The 13,999-nt window shown below is 42.8% G+C and overlaps 1 protein-coding gene across 7 annotated transcripts in view; it reads left to right on the top strand.

The window, feature by feature from the left end:
* Positions 1–13,999, top strand: part of ST7 (suppression of tumorigenicity 7) — a 249,405-nt gene that overhangs the window by 126,556 nt on the left and 108,850 nt on the right. For all 7 annotated transcript variants that reach the window (XM_077471736.1, XM_077471738.1, XM_077471735.1 and 4 more), the window contains one exon: positions 13,450–13,565. In XM_077471736.1, coding sequence (XP_077327862.1) covers positions 13,450–13,565 — 116 coding nt within the window. The remainder of the gene's footprint in view (positions 1–13,449; positions 13,566–13,999) is intronic.

The raw sequence follows: 13,999 nt of genomic DNA, 5'->3' as shown, positions 1-13,999 counted from the left end.
GTACTAAAGTGCACAGTGAACCAGTGAAAAATATATGTAATATATTCAAAAAATATATATATATAAATTAATATCATGCACAAGTGCAAATAGCAGCATACTCTACACCCAACCTGTGCAAATGTGCATAAATATTACGATAGCAACAAATAGCTTACAGAATAATTCAATCCAAATGCATAAATAGGTATAAAAATATATAACAAAAAATTCAAAAGGAGGTATTTTTCTATATATAAATCCGTAAGAGTGACTAAGTGTTCAGTCTTACTGATTTATTACTGTGTAATAAAATTTTAAAACGATATTGCATCAGCTTTTTTTCTTTTTTTTTATACACTTTTTGAATACTGCGTTGAGGAATATTCTGATCTAGGGAAACAGCTGAGAAACCCATAGTGTGGTTCATATGCATGATTGCAAAAGCTAGTCGCACGCTCCAAGGTGACCTCATTACCATAAGGGGGTTTCTGGATTTCACCTATGCAAGATTCAGAATCTCGGCTGGATGTAGAACCATGTTGTTAATTTGATCACTGGAGATCACGTTGTTTTGCATCTATCTCACCACCATCAGTACTTTGTTTCACATCACAGCCTAACACAGGCTGCTACAAAACTGTTTAATGTTTATCATATAGGGACAATCATACGGTGTATGCACTTGCACTTCTTATATATAATATATATAAAAAATGTTTTATTTATTTGCTTTTGCAATTTTGTTGTCGCATTGGTATGTATTAAGCACTTTCTCTTCGATCGCATATCGTGGGAATATTTGCATGCAACATGTGACCATATTACCATATTGGATTGAAACCACATATGTTGTCGTGGAATTCAACCCTATATCACAACCCAATGGGGAAAATTAAGGTTAATGGTACGTTATAGGACACAGTGTTAATTTGAACCATAAATGTATTGAAGCAGTGTAGAAATCATCTCTGTGCTGGAAATATATGTTGATCACAAGTATAGATCAATATGTCAGCTCCCAATTGTAAAGGGAATTTGACTGCCATCCAATAGCAACTACGGGTAACTGTTATCACAGATAAAGGTATCGGAAAAATATATTTTATATTACCCTTCTATTGGTGAGTATATCAAATGACCCACTCTAGGCCTATTTAAGGCGAGATGGGAAATAAGAAAATTTATTCAGGTGACTGTTTTTATGTTTTCCATTTGGTATTAAATAGGCCCAGAGTTTCACTTTGAAAGAGAGCCAGCAATTGGGAGAAAAATTGTGAACAATCTCCCAGCTACCGTGTTTCCCCGAAAGTAAGACACCCCCGATTGTAAGACGTATCGGGAGTTTCAGAGGGGTCGGCTAATATAAGCCGTACCCCGAAAGTAAGACGTATGTCTTACTTTCGGGGAAACACGGGGGTATTGCTGCCTCCAGTGGCGTACTAAGAGTGGGACGGGGGGTGCGGGCCGCACCGGGTGCCACACCCTGGGGGGGGTGCCAGGCCAGCGCCCTCCCCCTCCGACTGAAGAGACAGCGCCGTTCTGATCAGTCTCGGGCAGCAGCTGTCACTCACAGCCGAGCAGAGTGAAGCCGCCTCCCCCTCCTCTTGTATGGCTACACAGTGCTGTCCATAAAGGAGAAGGAGGGGGAGGCGGCTTCACTGAAGCCGCCTCCCCCTCCTCCTCCTCCTCCATACACAGCACTGTGTAGCCATACAAGAGGATGGGGAGGTGGCTTCACTCTGCTCGGCTGTGAGTGACAGCTGCTGCCCGAGACTGATCAGAACGGCGCGACGCAACCACAGAGAAGGGGATTATTGCGCCAGGTCCCGGATCACTGACGACAGGTGTCACTGGCTCTGTGTCCTCCCGGTACAGGTCAGTGCTGATACAGAGAGAGACCAAGGAGGGGGAGGGGGAGGGGGGGTGTGAAGAGATTCTCTGCAGCTCTTACGGTATTACCGGTATGTAACCGCATGATGCATCTGAGGAGGACTACAAGTCCCAACATACCGGGCTGTGTGGGCTTACAGTTCTCCTCTGCTGAGCATAGCAGCTTTGTATGCTTGGACTTGTAGTCCTCCATAGTGCAGCCTTGCATGCTGGGACTTGTAGTCCTCTGTAATGCAGTGCAGCCTTGCTTGCTGGGACTTGTAGTGAGGTGTTTTTACATTTTAAGGTGGGGGGGGGGGGGGGTGCCAGGCATAGGATGTTAATTTTATGGTTAAAACAAAAAATTCGACAATTTTTTTCCAATATAAGACATACCCCGAAAGTAAGACATAGTGGGGCTTTTGGGGATAAAAAGAAAGTAAGACACTGTCTTACTTTCGGGGAAACACGGTACTATAGCCGCTGAGAGTCTGTTTACAATATGTCATTAGGGCATTGAAGTGAACTTGTTACATTTCCCTGCATTGGCAAAGCACAGGTTCACGTTTAAAGAATAAGAAAGCTGAAGGACACAAATGTAATATATTGCCATAGAGCAGAAGTTAAATGAAGTGGATGTATTGGTTTTCATTTTTCAAGCTAAGAACACTTTCAGTAAGTACAGTAAATACAACCAATCGATTTCACTCCCACCACAAATTTGAGATAACATGGAGCTGGCAGTAATCGAAGTTCTAAAAAAAAAGCAATTTTTTTCAGGTTTATATAAAAAAAACTATTCCATACTATGTTCTATTTTGGCTCGTGTTAAACATTTATGCAAAGTAATAAACGATTGCAATAAATGTGCTATCCAAATAAGCGTGCTCGTGATACAAGTTAAAATAAATTTATCTAGTCCATTGAAACAGTCTTCTGTGATCATAAATATTGGATTCCCCAAAAACCACCACACAAGTGAATGACAGTGAAACAGGTGATTGCTCACTCAGCCACCATAGCCTCTAGTGGACAAACTCTAACCACCTTCAGTGGACCTTAAAATTATAAAGGTTCAACAAGGGCAGGGTCCCTTTAAAAAGCCAAGAAAAGCTATAATGCAGGATTCAAGCTTTCCCCTTTCAAATCAACCAGCACAAGAACATTTTTAGCATAACAACATAACAAAAAGAACATAGTGCCCCTTTGTGTGTTTTACAATCCCAAATCTTTATTAACCACTTGGGTACCGCGCTATTGCCGAATGACGGCATTAGCGCGGACCTAGATTTCCAGGACTACGTCTATTGACGTCGTCCTGGTTACGAGCGGCCTGCGCGCCCCCTGAGGGGCGCGCGCGGCGCGCTCTGTGATCGGCGAGTCCGTGAGACTCGCCTGATCACCGATCCGTGTAAGGGGTCGATCCCGACCCCTTATCACGTGATCAGCTGTCAGCCAATGACAGCTGATCATGTGATAGAACGGAGCCGGTAATCGGCTATTATTCCTCCTCGCGCTGACAGCGCGAGGAGAAAAAAAAAAAGCCGATCACCGGCGGCCGTGATCGGGACATCAGTCCCGATCACGGCCAGCAATGAAAGGCACCACATGCCACCTGCCAGTGCCCACCTGCCTCCCGCAGTGCCATCCTGAAATATAACAAAGTAAAAGTAAGTGCCCCCCGTCTGTGCCCATAATGCCCACAGTGCCACCCACAGTGCCACCCACAGTGCCACCCAATCTGCCTCAAAGGTGCTGCACCCCAGTGCCGCCCATCAGTGCCCAGCAGTGCCGCCCATCAGTGCCCAGCAGTGCCGCCCATCAGTGCCCAGCAGTGCCGCCCATCAGTGCCCAGCAGTGCCACCTATCAGAGCCACCTATCAGTGCCACCTATCAGTGCCCATCAGTCCCATCTATCTGTGGTACCTATCAGTGCCCATCCGTGCCACCCATCCGTGCCACTTATCCGTGCCACCCATCCGTGCCATCTTATCTGTGCCCATCTTTGCCCATCAGTGCCGCCTTATCTGTGCCCATCGGTGCCGCCTTATCTGTGCCTATTAGTGCCGCCTTAACTATGCCTATCAGTGCCCACAAGTGCAGCCTATCAGTGCCCACCAATGCAGCCTATCAGTGCCCACCAATGCAGCCCATCAGTGCCCACCAATGCAGCCTATCAGTGCCGCCTTATCAGCGCACTTCAATGAAGGAGAAAAATGACCCGTTTGCAAAATTTTATAACAAACTATTAAAACATGATTTCTTTTTTTTTTTTTTTTGCATCTTTTTTTGTTTGTTTAGCAAAAAATAAAACTCCGAGCTGTAACTAAATACCACCAAAAGAAAGCTCTATTTGTGGGAAAAAAATGATAGAAATTTCATTTGGGTACAGTGTTGTATGCCCGCGCAATTGTCATTCAAAGTGCATCAGCGCTGAAAGCTGAAAATTGGTCTGGGACTGAGGGGGGTTTAAGTGCCCAGTAAGCAAGTGGTTAAAAACTCACTCACATTGAAATCCTGTAAGAACTCTCTTCAATAACAATGCACAAGGATCAAAGACACACAATGCAGGGCTTACTGCTCTGGCTGAGTCTGAATGACCACTCGCTGTATTTGCATCAAGCCGGGCCACTATGAGATCAATCTCTCTCCTCTATAACAAGGCTCAGAGCTCCACCCTATGAATGATGTCATCCGTTTCTTCAGGTGACTGGGGTTTTGAGAGTTGAGCTACTTTATACACAACAAGCAGAAATGCATACATAATGAAAATACATACAGCACAGAAGGCAGGCACACACAGATCATGAAACTGTATTTCATAATCTCATAAACTAAAGGAATAAAATAGCCATCATGAAAAGTATAAAATAAAGATACTATACCTAAACTATTGCAAGATATTAATAAATTGGCTACCTATTGTTAGATCATAAAACACTGTTTCCATAACTAATAAAAATTGGAATAACCAGTTAAAGAAAAATGCATGCAAAAATGTAAGGTAAGTGTGAAGTCCAGATATTATCATAAACAAAAATGTGTATATTAATGGATGTGATAAAAATATCTGAATAAATGGTGTCCCCAGAGTGGATAAGATGAGCTGCTATTCACAGAAAGATCTAATAGTATAAGAAAAATGTAGACTAATAAATCCTCTTGCCAAACATCATGAATTATCAATGATACAATCCCAATCTAATGGTGAATGCCAAAAATTAGCGCAAAAAAATATATATCTAAGATGAAAAATCATCAATAGATAATGAATGTAAAATGACAAATGTGACTTTTCCAATTTAATAATTTAAACCAATAAAAATGAAATTGAGTGTATTTGTGCAAAATTACATATTTTTTTTTTTTTTTTTTAATAGTCGTGGAGAGAACTCTAGAAATAGTTTTATGACCTAACAATTTGTAGCAGATTTATTAAATTACAACAGTTTTTAGGTATATTATCAAATTTTTTTGTTTTCCATGATGGCTATTATTTTATTCCTTAAGCAAATGAGACCATACAATGTAGTTTCCAGATCTGTCTGCCTTCTGCACCTTGTATGTACAGTATTTTACAAAAGTTAATACCTTTTTGTAAATCTTTTATTATATCTTTTCATGTGACAACACTGAAGAAACAACACTTTGCTACAATGTAAAGTAGTGAGTGTACAGCTTGTATAACAGTGTACATTTGCTGTACCCTCAAAATAACTCAACATGCAGCCATTAATATCTAAATTGCTGGCAACAAAAGTGAGTACACCCCTAAGTGAAAATGTCCAAATTGGGCCCAAAGTGTCAATATTTTGTGTGGCCACTAGGGATGAGCTGAACAGGTCTGATATGAAAATTAAGGGAAACCCTGCGCCAAATTTTTAAAAAAATTGCATAGGGATCCCCCCAAAATCCATACCAGGCCCTTATCTGAGCATGCAACCTGGCAGGCCGCAGGAAAAGAGGGGGGGCGAGAGAGCACCCCCTCCTTCTGAACTGTACCAGACCACATGCCCTCAACATGGGAGGGTGCTTTGGGGTCTGGCCCCAAAGCACCTTGTCCCCATGTTGATGGGGACAAGGACCTCATCCCCACAACCCTTGCCCGGTGGTTGTGTGGGTATGTGGGCGGGGCGTATCACAATTGTTTCACCTTCCTGGGAGGCTCCCGCTGACTGATGCTTCTTCTCTGTGACAGTTCTTGTATAGCTGAGGGCTGGGGCCACCCGGTGACTTAAACATTTGACCCCGCCCTGTGGCATCAGAGGGCGGGGCCATCCATTTACATCGCCGGGTGGCCCCGCCCTCAGCTATATAAGAACTGTCACAGGGAATAACCGTCAGTCGGTGGGAGTCTCCCAGGGAGGCGGAGTGGTTGCAGGTTTTTTTTTTTTTTTTTTAGGTCCGTCGGGCAGCGTGAATTTACATAGCAGGACATTTTTATTTTTTAATAAAAGACTTGTCCCAAGTTATCGCTTGTCGTTTTTACCATTTTTGACACTTTTTTTGTGAAATGGTAGGGGTACAATTTACTTCATTACCAATTCACAGGGGGAGGCGGGGATCTTGGGGTCCCCTTGTTAAAGGGGGCTTCCAAATTCCGATAAGCCCCCCCCCACCTGCATACTCCCACAACCACTGGGCAAGGGTTGTGGGGATGAGGCCCTTGTCCCCATCAACATGGGGACAAGGTGCTTTGGGGTCATACCCCAAAGCACCCTCCCATGTCGAGGACATGTGGCCTGGTACGGTTCAGTAATGGGGGCGCTCTCTCCCCCCCTTTTCCTGTGACCTGCCAGGTTACGTGCTTGTATAAGGGTCTGGTATGGATTTTGGGGGCGACCCCTTCGGCTTTTTTTTTGGCGCAGGGTTCCCCTTAATATTCATACCAGACCCAAAGGGCCTGGTAATGGACTGGGGGGGGGACCCATACTCTTCTTTTCGTTACGGTTCACTGAAGAAGGTGAGAGTTTGTCCACTAGAGTGAGCACCTGCCTGTTTCGTTGCTTTTGTAAGAATCAATATTCATTATCACAGAAGATTGTTTCAATGGACTTTTTCTTTTATATTTAACTTGTATCACGAGCACACTTATTTTTTATTTTACACTTGTTTAGAAGTTGGATCTCTGCACTTTTTTGGATAACACATTTATTGTAACTGTTTATTTATCATATAGGTTTAACACATGCCAAAACAGAACATAGCGTGGTACACCTATTGTATATAGTCCTAAGGAAGTACAGAAAATACCTGTTGATCCCAGCAGAAAGGCAGTGTCTTTGCCATTTACTGTGAGCTGCACTGAAATAATAAAAAAAAAACTCTTTACTTTTTTGTATGTAAATTGACAATTTTCCCTCCCGCCATGTAATGGGAGTTGAACAAAGGCAGACATGTTGGAAGTTCAGCCTGGATGACCACCATGGCTTCCTTCCGTAGATAGTGTAATGAATAAGCATAGGCACCCAAGCATTAGAGATGTTATTCATAGGAATACCAGGTGAAAATAAAGCAAAACAAAAAAAAAAGCCTGGAAAAAAAATGCAGCTACCATATCTAAGTAATGGTAGGTTGCAGTATATAAAATTTTTATTTTTTGGTTTTAGATACAGCTTAAATATGGAAAAACATCATTGGATAATTGACCAGAACACAGTTAATTTCTGTCATAGAGACATGCATTGACATGCCTCTTAAGCCTCGTACACATGCTTAGATTTTCAGACAACTGAACATCCGTTTTTTTGTGGCATGTTAGTCTCATGTCGAAAGTGAAGAGGTTACTCACAGTACGAAGATTTTCGAACGACAGAATACAACGTCAGAAGTGACATACGTTGAAAAGTTTTGTATGTATTCTTTCGTTTTTGAGCATGCGTAGTATTGCGTAGTATTGCCCTTACAAAAAAATTTTGTATGAAAACGGTAGTGATGAAATGAAAATCGGATGCTGAGTTCACATCTGGCAAAAATGTTAGTGTCTGCCAGCTTCTATCTGACGAAAAAGCAAAATCGGCTGTCCAAAGCACCGTCCGAACGATCCGAAAATCGCCGGACAGTCGTACAAATCCAATCCAATTTTAGTATCGTGTGTACGGGCCTTAAGACACATTGGGAGTAATTCAGGAAGAGATTTTGTAACACATTTCTGGCAGTGTATATGTGGTAAGAAGCCTTGCACCAAATCATTGAAAACCCTGGAATGTTTTCCTTGTTGGTACCAGTGCGTGTGATAAAGTAGTTCTTATTTGCTTCCACAATTTTACTAGATTTATTATAATTTGCATGCTTCACAACCAGGGATAAGCGTTATGTTCGAGTGGAACATTGGCTGTTCACCGAACAGCGAACAATTTTGGATGTTCGCGGCAAATTCAAAAGCCGCCGAACACCCTTTAAAAGTCTATGGGAGAAATCAAAAGTGCTAATTTTAAAGGCTTATATGCATGGTATTGTCATAAAAAAAAAAAAGTTTTGGGGGACCTGGGTCCTGCCCCAGGGGACATGTATCAATGCAAAAAAAAAGTTTTAATGAGGGCCGTTTTTTCCAGAGCAGTGATTTTAATAATGCTTAAAGTGAAACAATAAAAGTGTAATATTCCTTTAAATTTAGTACCTGGGGGGTGTCTATAGTATGCCTGTAAAGGGGCGCATGTTTCCCGCGTTTAGAACAGTCTGACGGCAAAATAACATTTCTAAAGGAAAAGTCATTTAAACTACTCGATCCGCAATACACATAACATTTCATTGGTAAAAATTGCATTGGGATTTCCCCACAGGGGAACCCCGAACCAATTTTTTTTTTTTTTTTAAATGCGTGGGGGTCCCTCTGAATTCCCTACCCAGGTATGAAATTTAAAGGAATATTACACTTTTTTATTTCACTTTAAGCATTATTAAAATTACTGCCCTGGAAAAAACGGCTGTTTTTAAAACTTTTTTTTTTTTTTTGCATTGATACATATCCCCTGTGGCAGGACCCAGTTCCCCAAACACTTTTTATGACAATACCATGCATATAAGCCTTTAAAATTGGCACTTTTGATTATTCATGTTCGTGTCCTATAGACTTTAACTGTGTTTCGCGTCTTCGAACAAATGTTTTGCCTGTTCGCATGTTCTGGTGCGAACCGAGCGGGTGGTTGTTCGGCTCATCCCTATTCACAACTTTTTGAGATGGGAACGAGGTACATCTATTAGCAAAAGTATGTAGGCATAGGACATGCCCCTTTAACCAATTGCTGTCAGGACCTATTTTTACATTTTACTTAGAATCCCCCAACATATATATATTGTGTGTTTATGTATGTATATATGTGTGTGTGTGTGTGTGTGGTTAGATAGATATATATCTATCTATCTATCTATCTATCTATCTATCTATCTATCTATCTAGTGTGTGTGTGTGTGTGTGTGTGTGTATGTATATATATATATATATATATATATATATATATATATATATATATATATATATATAATTACCAGGGATCCTAGAGAATAAAATGGCATTTGTTGCAATGTGACACTGTAGCTGTGCAGCGGTCTTTCAAGCGCTATTTTTTTATTTATTTTTAAATAATAAAAAAAAACTATCAAGTTAGCCCAATTTTTTGGTATAATGTGAAAGATAATGTTACACCGAGTAAATACCTAACATGTCATGCTTTAAAATTGCGCACGCTTGTGTGATGGTGGCAAACTACATACTTAAAAATCTCCATAGACGACGCTTTAAAAATGTTCCCAGGTTACCTGTTTAAAAGTTGCAGAGGAGGTCTAGTGCTAGAATTATTTCTCTTGCTCTAGTGATCGCAGTGATACCTTTCATGTGATTTGAACACAGTTTACATATGCGGGCGCAACTTACGTATCTGTGCACGAGCTCGGAGGGGTGGGATACTTAATTTTTTCTTTTCTTTTTTTTCTTTTACTCTTTATTTTTACACTGTTCCTTTTTAAAAAAAAAATAAAAATAATAATCTAACCTATTTTAATAGAAATAATCATGAAGGATCCTCTTTATTGAGAGATCTGGGGTCAAAAAGACCTCAGATCTCTCATTTACCTTTTAAAATCAAAGAAAATAAAAAATCCTTTGCACAAAAAACAGGAAGTGACATCAGATGTTGCTCTGGTCCTCCAAGGACATAAAGCCAAGTGGGGGCTATCTTGCCCTCACTTGACTTCCTGTCTAGCCACTGGCCGCACCACATCAGTTTCGGACATTGGCTCAGGTAAGCGCGGAAACTACCAGGAAGCGGGGGTAAGGGGTTGATCCTGTAGCGAATCCCCTGCTGGGAATCAATTTTATCAGAAAGCTGACCACCTGAAGGAAAAGATACCAGGATTACAGCATCTAGCTGCAGCCTTAACCCCAGTATTTAACTGTAAAGTCATGACATACATTTGCAGTTAGGCAGTCAGGAAGAATAATATGAAAAAAATAAATTTAAACCCACAAGCTCTTATTTTTTTTATTTTTTTTTTACCACTACTATTCCTTTATATTAGCTATTAAAATTTACAAATGCTGCAATTTAGAAAATGGATGAAAGGTTTAGCATCGGGAAGCACTTTATTTTTTTTTTATTTTTTTTACAGCTATATAGATCAGACCAAAATGAGGGACAAATGAGGTGGAAAGGGGGACATATGTCCAAATCAGGGATAGTTGGGAGCCGAATTTGCTTTATCAGTGCTAAGGAGAGTGGAGGTAAATAAGGCCGCCTCCATGTTGGAGTAAATTGTTGATTATGTTGCAAATGTTATTATTGTGCTTCATCTTTGAGACAATTCTGCAACCACATTTTCCCTTAAGTTCCCTTGGAACAGATATTTGATATATTTCCATAATTCTAACTTCTTCAAATAGCTCCTCTGTCTGTAAAACTTTGTTACTTCACAGGAGAGACGTTTGCAATGTTTTTGTCAGAGTTGCGTGAGATTTACCGTATATACACTTTGCCACTGACCACTTCATACAACAGATTGCTATAGAGCAGTGATGGCGAACCTTTTTGAGTCTGAGTGCCCAAACTGAAATAAATAAGTTGGTTTTGTGTTGTAAAGTGCCATCACGGCAATTCGCGAGAGGGGGTGTGTGAGAGAGAGGGGGGTTGTGTGTAAGAGAGAGGGGGGTTGTGTGTAAGAGAGAGGGGGGTTGTGTGTAAGAGAGAGAGGGGGTTGTGAGATAGGGGTTTGTGAGAGAGAGAGAGAAAGGGGGCTGTGAGAGAGCGACAGGACACATAGAGAGAGAAAGGTGACAGAGTGAGAGGGGGACAGATAGATAGAGATAGGGGACACACACGGGGGGCAGAGAGAGGGGGGACAGAGAGATGGGGGCACAGAGAGGGGGAGGGGGGACAGAGAGGGAGAGGGGGGACAGAGGGCGAAGGGTGTGAGAGATATGGGACAGAGATAAAGGGGAGGGCACAGTGAGAGATGCTGAGAGAGAGAGGGGGCAGAGAGAGAGATGGGACACAGAGAGAGAGATATGGGACAGAGGTAAAGGGGAGGGCACAGAGAAAGAGAGAGAGGGGACACAGAGAGAGAGAGGGGGGACAGAGAGAGATATGGGACAGAGATAAAGGGGAGGGCACAGAGAAAGAGAGAGAGAGAGGGGACAGAGAGAGAGGGGGGGGCAGAGAAAGAGAGAGGGGGGACAGAGGGAGAGAGGGGGGACAGAGGGAGAGAGGGGGGACAGAGGGAGAGAGGGGGGACAGAGGGAGAGAGGGGGGGCAGAGAGAGAGAGAGAGGGGGGACAGAGGGAGAGAGGGGGGGCAGAGAGAGAGAGAGAGAGAGGGGGGGCAGAGAGAGAGAGAGAGGGGGGGCAGAGAGAGAGAGAGAGGGGGGGCAGAGAGAGAGAGAGAGGGGACACATAGAGGGGGGGCACAGAGGGAGGGTGAGCAGAAAGAAGGGGACACGGAGGCTGAAAAAGAGGAGAGCTGAGAGAAAGGGAGACCTCTAGCTCTGTCCTTATCTGCAATCCCTGCTCTGCCTCCCTGCCCCAGTCTTTGTCTGCAGGTATTCAGTGTATAATTGTGCCCGGTACCTGTCTCCATCCCTGTTCCATCCAGCGGCTCCCTCACAGCCTGCGCCTCTCGCCTGTCCTTGTCTTCTGGGCCCACAGTCAGTCTGTTCTCTGGGCCTCACTGTTGAAGGAGGTTTGAGGAGTCCAAGCTCCGGAAGGCGCCAGGGATGCTGCGCCCCTCTTCAGCCATACAATGAAGCAGTGAAGCTCTTCTCTCCCTCCCGTGCGTGCTGTCAGGCCTGTAGCCTACCACGCGGAGAATGTGGGGCCGCCCACTCACTCATACAGACAGTTTCCCGCACCTCACCGCTGCTTGCTTCTCTCCCTCGCGTGCTCTCAGGTCTGTAGCGTTCCGTGCGGAGGCTGCGGAGCCACCGTCTCACTCGTGCAGTTAATTTCCTGCCATGTTAGTTAGTTTGCTGCCATGTTCTCCCCACCGTGAACCAGGACCCTCTCGCGTGCCCACAGAGATGGCTCTGTGTGCCAGCTGTGGCACGCGTGCCATAGGTTCGCCATCACTGCTATAGAGTATCTAAGACACTCTGTGAATTTCAATGTGTTTTTTTTAATTACATTTGTATTGACCTAAAGAACAAGTCTATACACAGCAGGCAGATCTTTTTTTGCCAATGCACTTCAGCACAATGCTTTGGTGTGAACGGACTGTTGAAAACAAAAAAAGTATTTTTCTCTTGTCTGTGAATTTTGCCTGCACTGTGAAACACGGCAAAATGCATAACGACACATCTGTTGTGAACAAACTATCTTAGTGTCTTCAGTTAACACCAAAATTTGATCATGGTAGTGAAGAAAAGGTTAGGCTAACGAGGACAATTTGTCAATTGCGCACACACAACTTGCACAGCATAAACGTCGGAAACATGGTAAAATATTTGAGAGATTAATTTCATTTGTGTCTGTTTGACTATATGACCATCTAGGTAGATATGGACTTCATGATGTTCCCAGCCACAGCCTTGGCTGACATAGGTTCTTCTGGCTTTTAAAGTGGAACTTTACTCTCCCAATCATCATCGATTACTTTTAATTCTCATGCTGCTAGTATTAGGAAATAGGGAAGTATATCATATTTACTTGTGTTTTAAACTTTTTTTTTTAACATTTCTTCAGATACTTCCTGGTATCTTGCCTAGGCAAATTATGTCATACATCCCAGGAATCTTCGGGAGGGGAGAGCACACTCTTGCCTGTATGCTTTAGCTAAGGGCAGATGGATTCCAGGAAGTAAATGCTACATAAATAATTTGCCCTTACTCAAGATGGCTATGGCTAGAATTGCTAGGGGAGTGTTTTTCAAAGTGATTTCTCAACAAAATAAACCATAGAGACATGGATGGGGGGGGGGGGGGGGGTGCTTTGAATACTAAAAATTAATTAAATGTTGTTTTTTGGTTTGCAGTGCTCAGATGCTTTGAAGATCCACTATAAATACTGTGTATTTGCTTCAGAACAATTGTCTCAACTAGATGACTAGGAGTAGAACTATACACAAATATGTGAATATATGTCCAGTTTTCTGATGATTTGTCATTACATTACAGATACACATGGGTGACGGGAAGAGAACCGTTAACATATTACGATATGAATCTTTCAGCACAAGATCATCAAACATTTTTCACTTGTGACACTGATCACATGCGACCAGCAGATGCAAGTAAGTTGCTTGTAAATGTACTAGAAGTTTCTACTGCACACCATTGTGTTTTGAATAATAGCAGGATCATGCAATAAAATGTGCAAGTCCCCCGTACACACGGGCCGAATGTCAGGAGACATTGGGCGGTTCAGTAAAAAACGGTTGCCGTTTGGCCCATGTGTATGTTTCACTGGCTTCTGTCGGACTAGCATGCTGGAAAACCAGCAGCTGAGAGACTCACAATCAGCACTCTCATCCAATGACAGGGAGTGCTGGTCAGAGTCTTCTGACAGGGGGGTGGGGGGGGGCTTAGGGGATGGGGGGAGCGGGGGTGGTGATTGCTGTACTAACTTTGGATGGTTATTACAGCAGCTCTGACCGGAGCTGTAATTTTTTATTTATTTTTTTCAACTTGCTGGGTTGAACGAAACAAAAAAACTTGTAGTGTGTAC

The sequence above is a fragment of the Lithobates pipiens genome, unplaced genomic scaffold (assembly GCF_037356315.1).
Source record: "Lithobates pipiens isolate NorthernLeopardFrog02 unplaced genomic scaffold, aLitPip1_a1.2 Scaffold_8, whole genome shotgun sequence".
Taxonomy (NCBI): domain Eukaryota; kingdom Metazoa; phylum Chordata; class Amphibia; order Anura; family Ranidae; genus Lithobates; species Lithobates pipiens.
Note: the sequence above shows the minus strand (reverse complement) of the source record. Positions and strands in the feature narration are given on the sequence as shown.